The 18,718-nt window shown below is 45.9% G+C and overlaps 1 protein-coding gene and 1 long non-coding RNA gene across 3 annotated transcripts in view; one reads left to right on the forward strand and one right to left on the reverse strand.

Annotated features, from left to right (window-relative positions):
• The window catches only part of LOC147009184 (uncharacterized), a 106,274-nt gene that overhangs the window by 21,548 nt on the left and 66,008 nt on the right, over positions 1–18,718 (forward strand). For both annotated transcript variants that reach the window (XR_015053094.1, XM_085863360.1), the window contains exons 6-8: positions 8,338–8,390; positions 11,512–11,652; positions 13,546–13,709. Coding sequence is in view for 1 of the 2 variants with exons in the window: in XM_085863360.1 (XP_085719486.1) it covers positions 8,338–8,390; positions 11,512–11,652; positions 13,546–13,709 (358 nt within the window). In the remaining variant the exon portion in view is untranslated. The remainder of the gene's footprint in view (positions 1–8,337; positions 8,391–11,511; positions 11,653–13,545; positions 13,710–18,718) is intronic.
• Positions 1–18,718, reverse strand: part of LOC147009185 (uncharacterized) — a 64,513-nt gene that overhangs the window by 15,986 nt on the left and 29,809 nt on the right. The window lies entirely within an intron of this gene.

Genomic DNA, 18,718 nt, shown 5'->3' on the forward strand with positions numbered 1-18,718 from the left:
CCTGAAAGAACGTTCGTACCAAATTTCATGTTTTTATCACCATTTGAACGATTCTGCCAAAAAATCGCACTTATTTGCTCCATATATATATATATATATATATATATATATATATATATATATATATATATATATATATATATATATATATATATATATATATGTATTGTAATTTCCGCCCGTCGGCGTGCGATCAACCGCGTCTAATCAATAGCTGTCGCTTCGCCCACCGAACGGACAATCCAGTCGCGGCTTTCCGGATCAACGCCGGAAACTAGCCACGGGTGTGTTTTTAACCACACCACAACCTTGTCCGCACTCCATCCGCGCTACAGGGTCCGATCGCCAAATCTTCGATTTACCTAAATATTCGCACGGGTAGGTTACCGAGAGATTGTACCTCAACGGGACCGCTTGGAAACGAGCCGCTTCAGCAGCTCGCTTCCTTTTGGGATAACCGAGCAGGGTATTATCGCGCAGTCCCGTTGGACCCGATCACTTTACCGGCTATTTAAAAACTAACTATATTCCGAGTGCAAGATGGGGCAGTTCAATGAGGGAATGGATGCAACAAACAGGTTTACATTCACACAAGGACATTTATTATAATAAAGCACATATGCAATTAAACAAGGCAAAATACGTATGCAATTATACAAGCAACAAAAGCACGACAAAAGAGCTACGACCGTCTATACGAAATGCAATGCAAACATTTACAGCACACAAAGCACTTAACAATTTCCTACTTATTAGACGGGCCCACGGACACATGTACGCACACACACACACACCCAAGAAATGGTGGCAGAGGCCTTTATTAACGAGCTCCAGCTTGGAGGATCGGTGAGCTGAAACCCAGAACCTATCTCGAACCTCTCCACCTCGTGTGGTCTTCAAGTTGTTCGGACCCGGGCTCCAGCGAGAGCGAGCTGGATCCAATCGCTGTGAGCTGCGATCCTTCCCGAGCTCCCGCGAATCCTCCCGCGCTTCTCAACACGTGCTGGTGAGACGAGGCGCCGTTCCTTCCCGTCGATGTGTTGCTTCCCCGAGGAACCACCTCCAAGAAGAGGTCGATGAGTCGCACCAAGCCGGGAACCAAAATGGAGAACAAAGAGCTCCACGAACCAAGAAGAAGAAGAAGAAGAAGCCACCACTCGCAGCTCGAGCCGAGCGACCGGCTCAACTTCCTTCCAAGCAAAGCAGCTCGAAGCAAAAAGCTCTCCCAAGCCAAGCAGAAGCCGAAGCTCACGGAACCATCAAAGCAAAAAACCTCCTCTCGAGCCAGGCCGCAGCTGAAGCTCACTGAGCCAGCCGAAGCAAAAAGCTTCCGAAGGCCTCAACTCGAACCCAAGCCAAATAGGACCCGAAGTTCTGCTGAACGGCTACTCTCAACTCCCTTCTCCAACTCTGCTCACGAACAAAAGAAAAGATATCCTCTTATCCTTCTCCCGCCCTTCCCCCGCTCCCGGCGTGACTCATGACTCATGCCCTCGTGCTCCATCCCCCGCTCAGCCACGGGTGGGAGGGAGTTGTTGACATCATGAGTCACGGGATGGCAGGGTTCTTCTTGCTCTTCGCAGAAGAGGGGGAGGGATGTCGCCATTGTTCATTCCCCAACTATTAAATCGATCCACAGCACATCTAATCGATTTCTGAACATTTAAACAATGGAAGGTGCGCTATCTAGGGAACAAGCACTTATCGACATAGCTGACTAAAGGAACCTGAATGTTGTGTGCAATAGAATTCCCAAATTCGTAACAATATATAAGGTGGGGAGAACAAGTATTTGATACACTGCCGATTTTGCAGGTTTTCCCACTTACAAAGCACGTAGACGTCTGTAATTAGGTCATCTCTTCGAGCATGACCTAATAATATTGGTGTTGAGAGGAGAGGTGACGATCCGTCCGTCTGTCCGTCCGTCCGTCCACAATGAAGTTGAAGCGGGAGATCTGGTCATTAGTGATCCTGATAGAGGTCGATGAGAAGTACACAATGGTATGACTTTCAAGGTCACCGAAGGTCAAGGTCAAGGTCACGAGGCCTTTGAAGTTGCGAAAATGACGATTTTCAAATTCTATCTCCTCCGCTATTTCTCAAGCAATCTTGAATTTGATTGTGGCATATGAATCTATGGGACAATATCTAAATTTGGTCAGGATGGATTTTCGAATTTCGCTTTTGTTTTCGCCTCACGTCACTTCAAAGTTTGCAAAAACTGCCCTACCTTCAGGAAGCTATATATTTTCTCGCAGAGATGACCGTCACTCCCGCACGGGTGTATTTTTTTTTTATCATAGGTACACTTCAACTGTGAAAGACGGAATCTAAAACAAAAATCCTGAAAATCACATTGTATGATTTTTAAATAATTAATTTGCATTTTATTGCATGAAATAAGTATTTGATCACCTACCAACCAGTAAGAATTCCAGCTCTCACAGACACATTAGTTTTGTCTTCAAGAAGCCCTCCCATTCTCCACTCACTCCCTGTATTAAATGCACCTGTTTGAGCTCGTTATCTGCATAAGAGACAGCTCTCCACACTCAATCAATCAGACTCTAACCTCTCCACAATGGGCAAGACCAGAGAGCTGTCTGAGGACATCAGGGACAAAATTGTAGACTTGCACAAGGCTGGGATGGGCTACAGGACAATAGGCAAGCAGCTTGGTGAGAAGGCAACAACTGTTGGCACAATTATTAGAAAATGGAAGAAGTTCAAGATAACAGTCAATCTCCCTCGGTCTGGGGCTCCATGCAAGATCTCACCTCGTGGAGCCTCAATGATCATGAGAAAGGTGAGGGATCAGCCCAGAACTACACGGCAGGACCTGGTCAATGACCTGAAGAGAGCTGGGACCACAGTATCAAAAAAACCATCAGTAACACACTACGCTGTCATGGATTAAAATCCTGCAGCGCACGCAAGGTCCCTCTGCTCAAGCCAGTGCATGTCCAGGCCCGTCTGAAGTTTGCCAATGACCATCTGGATGATCCAGAGGAGGAATGGGAGAAGGTCATGAGGTCTGATGAGACCAAAATAGAGCTTTTTGGTTTAAACTCCACTCGCTGTGTTTGGAGGAAGAAGAAGGACGAGTACAACCCCAAGAACACCATCCCAACCGTGAAGCATGGAGGTGGAAACATCATTCTTTGGGGATGCTTTTCTGTAAAGGGGACAGGACGACTGCACCGTATTGATGGGAGGATGGATGGGGCCATGTATCATGAGATCTTGGTCAACAACCTCCTTCCCTCAACAAGAGCATTGAAGATGGGGCGTGGCTGGGTCTTCCAGCATGACAGCGACCCGAAACACACAGCCAGGGCAACTAAGGAGTGTCTCCGTAAGAAGCATCTCGAGGTCCTGGAGTGGCCGAGCCAGTCTCCAGACCTGAACCCAATAGAAAATCTTTGGAGGGAGCTGAAAGTCTGTGTTGCCCAGCGACAGCCCCGAAACCTGAAGGATCTGGAGAACATCTGTATGGAGGAGTGGGCCAAAATCCCTGCTGCAGTCTGTGCAAACCTGGTTAAGAACTATAGGAAACGTCTGATCTCTGTAATTACAAACAAAGGTTTCTGTACCAAATATTAAGTTCTGTTTTTCTGATGTATCAAATACTTATTTCATGCAATAAAATGAAAATTAATTATTTAAAAATCATACAATGTGATTTTCAGGATTTTTGTTTTAGATTCCGTCTTTCACAGTTGAAGTGTACCTATGATAAAAATTACAGACCTCTACGTGGCTTGTAAGAGGGAAAACCTGCAAAATCGGCAGTGGATCAAATACTTGTTCTCCCCACTGTATATATGTATGTATATATATATATATGTATGTTTTTTATATATGTATATATATATATATATATATATATATATATATATATATGTATTTGTATATATGTATATATATATATATATATATATATATATATATATATATATATATATATATATATATATATATATATATATATACACACACATACACATGGAAGTTGAGTGAGAAATATGTTGTTATTCTGTTTAGCAATTAAATTAGATTGCATGCATGGGATAAATATGCATTGTGAATGTGAGTTAGAATAAGTTTCTGTTCTTTTCACCCTGTTTACCTTCTCTGTCTACATTTCGCAACACACGCACTCTCACTCACTTTTGTCTTCATTACATGCCTCATAACGAGTGTAAAGGCCCGGTCACACCTTGACGTTTTAGCCAGCGATGGCAACGTATTAAAATGTATGTAAAACGCTGGCTTACGTTGAACTTTTGATGTTTTTTTTAAAGATTCGGACGTATTCATAGCGACTTGGTCTTATTTATAACGCATTGGTAACGGACACAGAACGTTTCGTAGTGTTATAGATAACTTCTACCAACGAATGCTGAACCTGTTGTCGGCCTATACAACCGATGCCCAACGATAGTCTAACTTAGGCATAGCGCGTTGCACGCATCGCTGACGATGTCGTGACGTAGCCTATTAAAAGGCTGACGCACAACGATTCGAATCATAACTGCCGTAGAAATGGAAGTGTCAACATCGCAGTCACACCTTGGCGATCTTGCCAGTGTATGCCGACCTAATAAAAATGTGTCTAAAACGTTGGGGCACGTCAAATACGGTATGAGTAAGTTTGGTATACGTGAGTAGAACGCTAAAGTACGCTATCATACATCGTAGTAAGTAGAGTACGTCAATAAATTTTAAACATGTTCAAAATTTTACGACGTACTCGGCGTATGACACACGTTCCGCATGCGATGGGGATAAGTTTTACACACGTCCACAAAGGCTACTTATAAGCTACTCATAAGTCGAAACACGTCGCGGTAATGTCTTTTTTACGCGAAACTTATTTCTAACTTATGTTTGACGTGCTTTGAACCAATTCTTTACGTAGTCCCAACACACATCGACGTATGTAGACGTATTCCAATGATGTCTTCCGGTCGACAAAAAAAAAAAAATTAGCGTGTTTCTAGCTTACAACTGCCATATAAAGACGTGTTCCCAGCGGTTTTGGGAATTGGTATATAAAAATGCTGCTCATAAAAGGGGAACCCAACAGTGTTTTCGAGTCCTTTTTGAGTCGATGCCCATGTCAGCAGTAACAGTGTCAGTGTTAGTTTGAGTATTAGTAGTAGTTTGTTCATGTTGGCAGTAGTAGGTGAGTGTGAGGGGGAGGGTGTGGGTTATGATGGATCCTCCTTGCGTCCGCGTGTCCACGGGTAGGTTCATAGGCTGCCACTCAACGATTTAAATGGCTGCATCTCCACTATTGAAAGTAGACGCTTGCGCTCAACAATTGGATTTTTTTTACACTCAACGACTTTTAAACGGTACCACGTAGACTTTTAAACGGTTCATTGTTTCCAATGAACGATTTAAATTGCTGTCACTCGCCTTTGTTTTTTGACGCTGGGGTTTGGAAATTTGAAGCGTTTCTTCTGAACGTGTTAAAACGCTCAAACTCGACTATTTTAAATAGATGCTGCTGATGGACAATTGGAATCATAGCCAAGCTAGACATCGAAGTGTGAAGATCCTCGTCATGCCGAAGAAAAGTTTGAAGAATGCTGCAAATAAGTGTCCTGGCCGTGGCCGTGGAAGCTGACGCAAGGACGATCCATTATACCGACGTCTTTCAGCCTATGAGTAACTTAAAAGTAACGTCTGTCGATGTGTGGCAACGATCGCGTAACGTGCCAACAACACGTTAATCATAGGTTAGAAATAAGTTTCGGGTACGCTAAACATTACCTCGGCGTGTCTCAACTTATGATTAACTTACAAGTAGCATGTGTTGACGTCTGTCAACGATCGCAGACCGTGCATACAACTTGTGGCCAGTGTAGCGGAACGTGTGAGTCATACGCCGGCATACGTCGTGAAATTTCAAGCATGAAAAAATTTGAGGACAACCGAAAAGTACAACGTTTAAAGCCAACGTACAACGACGTATGGCACTGTTTTTCAGCGTGCTCTCAATGTTATCAAAACTTACCCATAACGTATTCAACGTGTGCCAGCGTTTTAGAAAAAAAATTCAAAAATCGGCATACGTTGGCTAAAACGTCAAGGTGTGACCGGGCCTTAAGTTGCATGGCTTTAGCAAAGTAGTGGAACCTGTCAAGTAACTTCAGGCAAGTTTTGAAGCTTCTTAAAGCTTCTCCCCCAAACCTTCCCCCACAAACTTGCTCATCCCAGGCGTGATGCGGCTCCACCAATCAGGTGCGGCCACATCGAAGGAGAAGTTGCTCCACAACAGCCAGGACAGGTGGGGGCTTGGTGGGGGGAGGGCGATAAAAGGAGAGATGCGCAAGCCATTCAAAGCCTTTTCCCTTGGAGCTTTTTCCACCTTTCATCTGTTACGCTTGAATGAGTCAACCGAGACAGAGTTTTGCCCTTCCACTCACTTCGACTTTCATTCTACTTTGCGCTTTTGTTACATTCTTCCACACCTTAAACCTCTCCACTCTCTGCATTTCCATGTACGTGCTTTCCCACGGGCCGCAACGTATCTTTTCCTTTGCTTTTATTTGTTCGTACTTTCTGTGGCTTTTACTGACACAATTCAGGACTCCGTGTATCTGCTCCGCACCAAGTCCATTGCCACGCTGCCACGTTTGCCCTCGCACCAACGGAACGAGATTTCCCAGAGCCACGCAGGTCATCACGTTGGAATGGATGAACCTCCCTCAGTTTCCCCACATGACCATACGCTGCCAAAGGAGGGAGAGAGGAATCATGAGGGAGGTCAGGTCAGGTATGGGAGCATGCGCCGGAGCAGCCTGTCGCTGCTTCCACTTTCCGCCGGTACTCCAAGAGCCTCCGTCTGGCCATCCCCCAGGCAGATGCCTGGCCCATCCCCCATCTCCTCGACATGCCGATCAACCTGCTGCAACCACGAGGCATGTGGTCGGCCCATTGGCCTCCTCCACTCACGAGACTCCCTCGTTAAGAGAATCTGGTGAGCAGGATTAGCATCAGGAAAACGAGCCACATGCCCATACAGCCGCAGCTGACGCTCATGGACTATGCAGGTAACAAATCTCATTTGAGTCTCTCTCAGCAACCATTCGTGGACACAAAGTCCGACCAGCGATTGCCAAGGATTCTCCGAAAAGACCTGGTACTAAAGGAATTAAGTCTCCGTCTCAGATCCTTCGTCAGAGTCCAAGTCTCACATCCAAAGAGCAAGACTGGAAGCACCAAGGACCTGAAGACTCGGACTTTCGTCCTCCCTCACAGGTTCCGGCAGCAGCACACCCCATAATCCAGTGAATGCATGACTCCCCAGGCCCGACCCAGACGTCTCTTGAACTCTGACTCACAGCCAGCAGAGACACGAATATCACTGCCAAGGTAAGTGAATCTCTCCACGACCTCAACATCCTCACCACAAACTGGCACAGACAAGACAGCAGCATCCAAGATTTCATTGAAAGCCTGGATCTTAGTTTTGACCCAGGAAACCCGTAATCCCGTTTGTGAGGGAAGGCGAGCCCGAATCACTGAGCAGTGGGCCCAGTCACCTTCACCGAGGTTGCTGAACATGTGCCGGAGCACGTAATAGATCCCACGCTTATCTTTCACACTCTATATTTATATTTCTTTTCCCCTCTTCCCAAACTTTCTGTGTCCTTGCTTCGGGTGTCTTGATCCATGTCGAGCTCAAAGTAACTAATTAATTGTTTTTAGGCATCCGATGGCAGGATTGTTATTGTGGAGGAAATGGGAATCTACATGTGCTGTAGATATTTGGATATCCTTTGCTTTGCAAACTTTTAATTTTCCCGCCATTTTTCCCATTGGAATTCTTCCGAACCACCATTTTTCTCATCATTTCCAGCTCAATTGATTGTATGTAATCAATTTATGAAAGTGTTGATTCGTGTCTTGACTCATCCTTTTCGGGTTTGATCTTGGATCGAGCTTCCGGGACAATTGGTCTGAGTAGGGAATTGTAACGGTATTCCATAGAGAGCAACGTGTGGCGTTGGTTCGCTCGGCCAATTAAGTAGCCACCACGTAGTTTCCTGCACGAGTCCCCATCTGATTCGTTCATCTCACAGGTATGGTAAACCGACCCTGTGCACGAAGATCCAGCCAGAAGTGAGTGTTGTTGATGGCGTCGGTGGTCTTTTTATAGACATGTTTGGTTCCGAGTTATCTGCCCGCGTGCCCATCACAAACTGATGCGGTTTGATGATCACTGACCTCACTGTATTTTCATTCTGCCATTGCATTTTGTTTGTAACATTTTTGGAAGTGTGGTTTTACAAAATCTCTTTTTTTCATTATTTTCTTTAGGAATTCAAAGCCCAAAGTGGGAACAGCATCTTTTCAGGAAGAGCCACCAACAGGTGAGGTGTGAGAGAGTTGTTGAGGATTAAATGCTTTTCACGAAATGAATACCACGTCTCGGTTTCGCATATTTTGCATGTGTTGGGATATTTACGGACTTGTAAAAGGCTGTTGGTGTTTTTAAATACACGTTTTTACTTGCCGGTGGTGTCTGCTCGGTTCGTGGCTTTCTCATCACGGAGACACAGATTACTTTGCTCTCACCGCAGCAACCTTTCTCATGCACGCTCCAAACATTTTGTTTTGATCCTCAGGCAATACCATGGCGACGTTTTAATGGCTTTTCACCTCCTTCCTTCACAATCGCAGCTTTAATAGTTTAGCTTGCAGGGTCACATTTTGCGCTTGCAATTTTCCAGTTTTGCACAGGAATCGTGAATCGTTAGGGATGACTGCAATAACTTCTATTCTCTTGATCGAAACACATGTGTCTTTAACGTACCATCAGAAGTCAATGCCAATCATTTCCTTTTGAATTTTTTCTGTAGTTTTGGCAAAGCAACTTATTACCTTCTCCAGTGAAAGTTATGGATAGAGGTTATGTCTTCACCACGATCTGTTTGTTTGTCTGTTTGTCTGTGAGCAGGATATCTCAAAAAGTTGTGGACGGATTCGGACGGAATTTGGTGGACAGGTTAAGTGTGTGGCAAGGACGAATTGATTAGATTTTGGTGAAGATCCAGATCCAGGTATTAAAAGTTTTTTTCAAAGTGATTCTTCACGATTGAGAGATTGGGCCAAAAACGATGTACAGCACGATATCTCAAAAAGTTGTGGACGAGTGTTGACAAAACTTGGTGGATGAGTTGGTAGGTGACAAGAACAAGCCGATAAGAATTTGTTTCAGGTTTGAATCCAGATCCGACCTTGGTGGTTATAGGTTCCCGGCGGTTTATGATTCGTAAGCCAGAATTTTAAAAGTTTAAAATATTTTTGACCACGAATGCACATGATTAGGTTCAGAAAAAATGCTTACAAAGAAAAAAAAAATGACAACACTGGGTACCATTTCCATTGTTTTTTTGAAGGAATGCAATTACAGTTTATTAAAAGGACTTAACAAACCACACCACAAGAGTAAAAAAAGAACAACAGGAACCGTTTCAAAGTTTTTATTTCGACAAACACAACTTTTCAAATGATGATGATTAATTAAAATCCAGTAAACTCATTGAACTCCTCTGAAGACAATGCAGGTGAGGGTGATGATGAGTCTTGCCCCATCAGTACCCTCACAGGAATGGAAGTGAGGGTACTGAAGCCATGCAGGTGAGGTTTCGATGTCGCTCCTTGTATGGAAGCATCACATCATCCAACCCCCTCTTGAACTTGACGTAACGCTCCATGACCGCTTCGGCGTCTTGCAGCCTGTCAGCAATTGCCCGCGTGTCCCACAGCACCTCACCTAGGCACTTGACCTTTGGGTTGGACCTCGACACCTCTTCCTCCTCATCACTGTCCTCCTCCTCCTCGGAAACCTTGGAAATGGCGTCCAACTCATCAGTGAGCTCCTCTGCATGCGAGGCAAGAAGATCATCCAACTCCTCTGGATCCATGTCATCAAAGCCTTCCCTCCCACCTGCCATGCCAACCCAGAAATTTAATGCCTCTCCTCCGTGTTGGTGGCAAAGCCTGTGAAGTTCTTCACTGCCTATGGCCACGGGTTTTGCCAACAGGCGTTAATGATGGGTTCTTTCACCTCTTTCAGCAAGTCTTTGATGGTGCCAATGCTCCACGGAGGCACGCTCTCCTGCAGTTTGGCATTGTGGAGACTGTAATGCTTCTTGAAGTGGTCAAACCATCCCCTGCTTGCTCAGAATTGACTGGGGCCACTTGTACCTGCAGTGCTCAGCGCATCACTCGAAGCCGCACCCACATCTCTCGTACAATTCCACTCGTTTTTCAAAATTTTTATGCACCCGTGAACAACCCTGAAAGGGCGAAGCACAGGGCCATGAATGTAGAAACAGGTCAATCGTGCTGCTCATGGAAGATATGTTTTTTGCATAAGCACAGCTGCTGGAGAGTGTGTTTTTTGTGTCCGCAAAACAGCCAATACACGAAGCACAGGGTCGCAAATGTAGAAGCAGGTCACCGCAAATGCGAGGGGTCCGCGAATGGCGAATCTGCGAATGTCGGGGTCCCACAGTATTGACTGGTAAGACTGATTGAAGAAGAGGAAGGCAAGTAATAAAATGAACACACAGGATGATGAAATAGGTGAGCTGCTTTGGGGGACTCAATAAATATTTGAATGCGGCGCCATAATAGCCAACATCTGGATCAGTGATGGCACCTGCCAATAAGATGGTGAGAGAGCATGCAGGAATTTTAATCTTCTTGTTCTTCGTTCATTTGCAGCACAAGGCTGTGGTTGGGGCTGTGCCCCTGAAACAGTGCCCTCTGTTGGTTAAAGCAGGAATTCTTAATTTGTTCAAGGTGCCAATGATAGCTCGCGACTCTTCACAAAAGACACCGTGAGGTCTTTGACGTCCACGAACGAATGCTGACAGACCAGTTTAACAGCCATCCAAAGGATAGCACACGCACTGATAAATCACCCTGCAAAACTCCCGGATGACAGTTTCCAGTTGGGTCGGGATTCGAACCCTGGCAAGACATCAAGAACCCTGGCAAGAGGAGAGTGTGCGTACCTCTAGTCTCGGCCATCGTATCAGACTTAGGATGCTTAATGAAAATGTAGTACGAGGTGATGAAATGCAGTAGAAATCCTGCCTCGTCGAGTGGACCACAAGTGTTACCCTTCTTCCGAGAGGTAGCAATTTTATGCTCAAGACAACACAATTGTTACGATCACAAGAAGAAAGAGTATCTGCTGCAGAGATGGATGCAGATGGAAGGAGAGACCAGTCTACGTGGCACATTCTGGGTGAAACAAATGTGTCTGCAGAAGACAGAAGACATGAGATTATTTTTGATTGAATGACATGCTCCATTTAATATGCCAGCCACAAACCGATTCCATATCAGCAGAGAGTGATGCAGCTGTAGTTTCTTCTTATGAGTGGTGGTTCACACTATTGCTCTTTTTATATCTCACCTTAACCATTTGCATGTTTATTAATGCTCCCAAATTAATTCTTTTTGTTTTTCTCACAGATGAAAAGGTGAAGGCATACCTTGGCTCTCACCCTGATGTGCTGAAAGAGTGCTGTGCCTCTCAACCTCATGTACTGTATGAATACATGTATCAAAACGTGAGCATCGAGACGTTAAAGCGCTGCCTCACTGAGAAGGAAGGTGAGTCCGGAGTGAAGACTGTGAAGCTGCGGGTCAATTGGCTTGGGATGGAGTGGGCGATTACCACGATGGAGGTTTTCTGTCCACTGAACAATATTTGGTTTTCTTGATATTTTTTCTTATCATCTCCATTGTAACATCTTCCTCTGCTTCCTCTTCCTCCTCATCCTCCTCTTCCTCTTCGTAATCTGCCCCTCCTTTTCCCATCCTCCCATCCTCTCCCCCCCCTACTCTTCTCCACATCTTCTCATCCTCTTCTCCTCTTCCTCCACTCCTCTTCTTCTCTCTGTCTCATCATTTAAACCTGTCTTGAAAACTTTTTGATTGTTCTTTGATGAGCCTTCTCCAAAGCAGCTCATTTCTTCCAATAATGTGATCAAAATAGAATTACATATCATGAGATCTCGTATTACATGGTTTTTATAATATGCTTGCACTGTTATGTCTGGTTCTAAAATATCCTCTTTAATACCCATCCACAAACTTGCTTCATTTATTGTTGTCCAATACAGTGTGAGGTGCATTTGTTCTGTCCACAGTTATTTGTCCCCTACTGGTCTGACTGGAGAGGACCATAGGTTTGCTGTCTGTCCATCCGTCCCACCTGTGGTTTTTCAGAATTTTTTTCGCACACCCTTTAACATATCTAACTGAAACTTGGTACATGGCTTCATTATGACAAGTTAGAGAAGAACTTAAAAAAATATTTTTTAGGCAATGTCGAGGCTCGTATAAGAGCTTACACACAACGCACAGCAAGGGGAGCATGAGATGAGGGGTGGAAGAGGGAAGGACAAAACAGTGGGAGACAGAGACATGAGGAGATCTGTGGAAGGGAGAGGGATGGGGTGGGGAACAAGGGGTGTACGAGATGGACGTTGAAGGGACTTTCAGGAAGGAAAGCAGGGAATTTGAAGGAGGTGGGTTTTGGGTGGATTCACGGGGGTAGAAAAGATCGATGTTTTGGATGGTGGAAGATAAGAGGTGGTGGTGAACAGCTGTTTTGAAGGCCTGGAGGGGATGAAAAACAAGTTCGAGTTTCAGGGCGTTTCGTCAATTTTTCCCAGAATTATGTCCTTTTTGGATTTAGAAAATATCACAGCACGAGGGGATATTTATTGCAAAGCAATTCTCGCTCTTGTTCCTTTATCCTTTTCCTGAACAGAATCTTCCAATTCGTAAATTTATCTTTATCACTGTTGTTTCTATGTGTGTCCGACAGGGAAGTGCAGAGGTAGCGAATATACGTCTGAGCTGTCCAGTCTGGGTTTGATTTTCATCCTGACCAGACTGTTGAATGGCCAATTAATCTTGCTCATGAGGACTGGTGTAGATTTTGTCCAACTCTTTTGGCTTTGATGAAGGGTTAACACGCGAAACGTCAGCTTCTTCTCGCTTTCAACGACGGTTATATCACCTCGATCAATGTTCTGTCGATTCCATCCATGTTTATTGAACTCGGATTGGTGCCTCACAGGTAGGGCATTGGATCACAACCGTGCTGTTCCTCAGCTGGACGTTACGTTGGGTGTCCCGTCTGGTGGCATTAGTTGGGGGTACGTTAAAGATCACTCGGTGTCTTTCACCAAGGGTTGCTGAGTGACTGGCGGCACCCTGAACAAATTCCTGCCTTCACCAACTCTAATCATGTCAGGCCTGGCCAACCATTTCTTCAAAGACTTGGGCTAACGTTACATGTTCTATGAGCTCTTGACTCTTCACACAAAGACATGGTACAAGAAAAACTGGTTATTTAAGAAGAACAAGCCGGTAATTGATGAAATTGACGCCATAATTTCCACAGTGCACACATCTGAACACGATGTTGTTCTCACCATTGATGCTTGTCTGTCACAATATCTGTTTAATGTGGATATCATCTCATCTTTGCAGGATCTCGTCTCGGTGTAATTTCAGAGGAGAACTGTGAAGAAGTGAAAGAATGTGTGGAGATGAAGGATGATGAAGATGATCAGCTGAAGGAATATGAGGGCTTTGAGGCTGATGAAAATGAAGAGGAGAGTGATGGGTTGGTTAATATTGACGAGAAGAGGCTGGTAAGGAACACATTGGATTACATATATATGAATTTTTTTTTTACAAATTACTTCCTCCTCTTCAGTTCCAATGAGATTTCTTGGAATTTTTGTTGAAAGGAAATAATCATTTAAGCACATCATTCTTTCTGGCATTGCCAGGCTGGGTGAGCTTTTCCTGGTGGTGGTTTCAGGACACGTTGGGCATTGAAAAGTTATGCAGGTGTTGGCCTCGTGGTTACCTTTTGCTTACAGGCTGCCGGCAGCACTGTTTGATCCTCATATCCCAATATACACTTTTCGCTGCCTTTGGTGGCCTCAAGACGGACGTCAAGGCCAACGTTTCGCACCTTAAAACCGTGCACATATTCTGAAGTGCCTCCACCCAAAATTTGGGGCCTATAGGTGCTGAAGTTTGAGCGTAAAAGAATAACATACAAACGCACAAACAAATACTCAGACACTTGAGAATATGTAAATAGACAGATATAATGAGGGAAATCCAGTTATTGGTGAGAGATGTCAATGGCTCTTGATATTTACATGTAAACTGTGATGGGCATTGCACGTGGTACGTGCTTGGGAGCCTCCGCGGTGCATGTTTGTCTACGTTTTCGCTGATTATTTGCCAGTCAGTGATGAAAGTGATTTACCAGTCAGTGATTTACATACATTTTCCATATTTTATGCACTCCGAACCCACTGGACGAAATAAGTTGAAAAGTGGTGGTTATACTTCGGGTCCGCATGGTAACGTTCACAAAGTTGGGATGGCCACCTCCAACTTAGATTTTTTTGAACTTTTGCGTTGAAATGAATTTTCATTAGAAGTGAGTGACTTCTCAAACATGTGCAAATGCGCTGCTACGTCAATGGACAGAATACCTTGAAAAGTGGATATTATTGTCAAACAATCAATCAATCTCCCAGAAGGTGTACAAATCATTCTAAAATATGCCAGTTCTCTGTGTTATCGCATCATGAAAACGATAATTGTTTTCGGTGTGTGTGTGTGTGTGTGTGTGTGTGTGTGTGTGTGTGTGTGTGTGTGTGTGTGTGTGTGTGTGTGTGTGTGTGTGTGTGTGTGTGTGTGTGTGTGTGTGTGTGTTGGAAGAGATGAGTTGAAACTTGACGGGTGTACTCGGGGTGTTCATGGGAATGTTCTTCGTTGGGATGGCCATCAAAGGAAAGAACAGTTGTGCTGAATAGAATGGTCGTGTTTTGTTGTTGCATGTGAATACTAAAAACTTGAAATTGAGAAAACTAGTTTCGTCAATAAACTATACAGAATTCATAGAATACCTCCCTCACGCAGTCTTGAGAAGGACTTTGGACGAGCCAACTCTTGTGGCACAATGTTGTCATTACATCGATCCACACTTCCGAGGTAAATGTGTGCAAATTATTCTTTGAAAAGTTTGTTACACAGTATATTGTGACGTCCACAGGACTTGAACAGTCCTGCCAACATAGAATGAGCCGAAACGATGGAGGCGGTTTATTTATTTACAACCCAAACATGGCGGTTCTAATCGCTCTCCCGCAAACGGGACGAGGAAGGTGGCACGAGTCGATTTTCACTGAGTTGATGATGTTTATTTGTTTTTATTATTAACCAGAAATAACAAGACTCGGCAAGAAGAGGGATCCGGGGCGATTCGACGGGATGGTGTGGGATCGGGCGTGGGGAAAACACAGACAATTCCAATGAATATACAATTCTCAAACCCTCTAAGGCGCCAAGTACACACACACACACACACACACAAAACGTAGCTACTTCTGGTGGTCAGGCTGGACCGTGGTGTGGACGCAACTGTCCCTGGATCGGCGTCGGACGAGCTGGCCTTGCTCTCGTCAGGGGGGCAGGAGAAACCGTGGTGCTGTCGACCTCCTGGTCCTGGCCCAAGTCCGCTCACAGCCACCAGGGAACCAGTTCTGGCGCCAAGTTGCGAGCAGGAGAGGGAGGCAGGTCCGCCCGCCGTTCGACCCCGTACTCCGAGTCAGCAGAACCCCAGAGCCAACGAAGGTGAGGCACGAGGCTCAGCAAGGCTCCAAGACACGATGAAGAACACGATCGAATAAGCACAACAACAAGTACGCTTCCCGCGCAACAGCCTCCACACCAAAAAACACGATCTTTTTGTCCCGATCTTCTTCCTCTTCCTTTTCGACCCCGAACAGAACCTTTTTATCCTCCCGTCCTCGTCACTTCCAATCGAGCCGTTTTATTGGCCCACCGCCGTCGCCTTCCGCCAATCGTGATCACTGGGCGGAGCCATCCGCAGCACTGTCCTGTGACGTCACGGCCAGCCTCCAGAGAATACTAAAAGGGGTTTACGCAGACACACTTACCCTATCCCGTATCCCTATCTAATTACGTGACAATTATCATTTCCCCCTTGAAGAAATGAACATTTACTAGACAACTTATCACCACTGAATTGCTACTTATTACATCGAGATCCTGGTAAACTCGAACAGCATGGCATACCTAATTAAACATCCTAATTACCCTTTGAATGCATACCCCCCCCCCCAAACGTAACACTGCCCCCTCCTCTGGTACCGCAGCTCCTGCAAGGTATATCACAGGCGCTACCATACCAGCCTTAACACTTACTGACTCACACCTAATTAACCTAACGAAATAAAGTAGGAGGGGCAATGGGCAGCGAGTCGCAGCTAACTTACCTATCCTGCTTAATGTACTACCCCCTTATGGCCTTATCCTCGCCTAAACAATCATTCGTTTTTTATTTTATTTTTTTATTTTATCACATGAGAGCACTGAGCGAAGTTGCACTCCATCTTCTGGATCATCGCTCTTGCCCAACACTCTTCCAGTGATCTGGGGAGGGGAAACAAAAGGTTCCACAATAACACAACACTTATACTTTATATTTCTACTCTAAGCCTTAACGACACTATTCACAGGATATTTACAGTTGACCGCCTCCCCCAGTGGATGCTAATAGACCCAGCGTTACCTGGGGAGCCTATTTTCAAATTTGCTTGCCCCAAAATTATGCGGACATCATGCCCTTGCTGCACATGTCAAGTTGTGCGGGATCGAGTGGGACTCGTACATCTTCACAACACTCACACCATGGTCATCATCACATTTCTAGGTCATGGTCCTCATTTTAATCATGCAGGCTGAATCCCGCCGTGGTCGTGGGGTGGGTTACCACAAGATGATGGGGGCATCTCAGGTGCAACCATGCCCACAGGTAAGCTTTAGTCCAACCCGGACGTTTCTCCGCCCCGCTCCCTTTGATTCCCTCCCCCCTGGTAGCCATCAGCTCTAATCCCATACAACACTCTGGAAGGGGTCTCACTGGCTCCTCTGGCCTTCCTGGGTCGCCAAGGTCCTACCCACCTTGGTCGCCCAACCAGACCCTCTCCCAGTTGCCTCCAAACACTGTCACCATTAGCCACCAGGTGGTGAATCTCCTTGAAGGGGGTCGCAATTCACGCTCACCGTGAGCTTCAGCAATCCCTGTGGACAAGCACATCATCCCCACCCACAAAACCCACATGACTCCCCCACCCCATCGGCCTTACATGTGACACCTGCATTTCTAACACTTCACCGAGCATGACCTTCCCTGTTACCACACCATGTCCAATAAAAAATCAATGTGTGCACCATACATTTCACTTCTTAACTTGAAGCAACTCACACAGCACTTCTCCTCACCCGATCCACGCACCAGCCATTGGACAGCCACTCGTGCCCGCTTTGTTACCAATTACCCATTGTCCCTATTGTCACTCTAAAACCCAGCAGAACTTACAAACACAAGCCAATTTTCCCACAATTAATTTTTTTTTTTAACCAAAGGAGGGCACTTCGCCACAATCTCAGCAGCCGAGCATGGCCGTATATGCTCAGCCCAATCTAGTCTCCCCGACCCCCGACAGTGATCTCCGGACCCGACCTATGAAAGGGCATCTCTGATAGACCTGGCGGTTCAGCAGGAGGATTCATCCTCTCCGAGTCTAAAAGTCTATTGGAGGGTCCCTCCATCGCCGGGTACCGGCAATATCGTTGCATGTGTCCTCTTCGCCCGCACCGGAAACAACTCCCCATAAAAGGCCCCCGTGAGTATCGGTGAAATCTCTCTTCCGGTTCCGGACCCCCTCGGCCATAATCGAATTGCTCTATTGGCTGGGCTGGACCCCGCCGCTTTGGCGCACTAACTACCGGATTACCCTTTATCAAACTTGACAGTTTCTGGCAAATTTCCTGAAACATTTGGGTAATGCCAATTTCTCCCAGCCCCCCTCCCTGATCCTGGATCTCCGCCTGTCGGACCGTCACTGATGGCCTCTCGGGCACCCGACCCGGCCGACTCCACGAGGCCAGCCTGGCCGCGCACTCAGCCGCTCGGTGAACGGTGGGTGGATCCTGTAGCTCCACTAGCGCTCGGACCTCAGGGTCCGGAAGAGCAGCTAAAAATTTCTCTAGTGCCAGTCTGTCCCATGCCTCCACTGTTAGGTCCCGATACGCGATCCTGACTGATTGGTAAATGTCCTGTGACAGCTCCTGCACTGTCTCACCCGGCTTTAATCTGCGGTGCTGGAGCTGGGCCCGCACCAGATCACAGTTTGCCGCGAACCCAAACCGACGGCTCAACGCCTCGCAAATGTGGGAGCTGGTCAACATCCCCTCCGCGATCACGTTTATCACATCTGCGGCTGGTCCCCGCAACGTTGCCACCAAATTCCCTGTACGTTCCCGCTCATTCCACCCGTTTAGTCGGGAAATGCACTCAAATTGCATCAGAAAAGCTTCAACGCTCCCTGACCCGTCAAAATTTACCAGGGGGATCACTTTTACGGTGGCCCGCTTCCCAGTTTCTCCCTTGTCCGAATCCAGCCCAGGGATCAAACACCCTTGTGGCTGCGTATCCAATTTCAGAGCCCACTGTGGCCAAAGATGTTTTGTGGTGAGGGTCTCATGGGTCAATTTTGCCTCCTGTTCCAAATGTTGAATGGACCGATTCACCTCTTCCCGCAGGATC

Source organism: Eptatretus burgeri, chromosome 17, assembly GCF_056783735.1.
Source record: "Eptatretus burgeri isolate ZD-2024b chromosome 17, Ebu_testis_v1, whole genome shotgun sequence".
Classification (NCBI taxonomy): domain Eukaryota; kingdom Metazoa; phylum Chordata; class Myxini; order Myxiniformes; family Myxinidae; genus Eptatretus; species Eptatretus burgeri.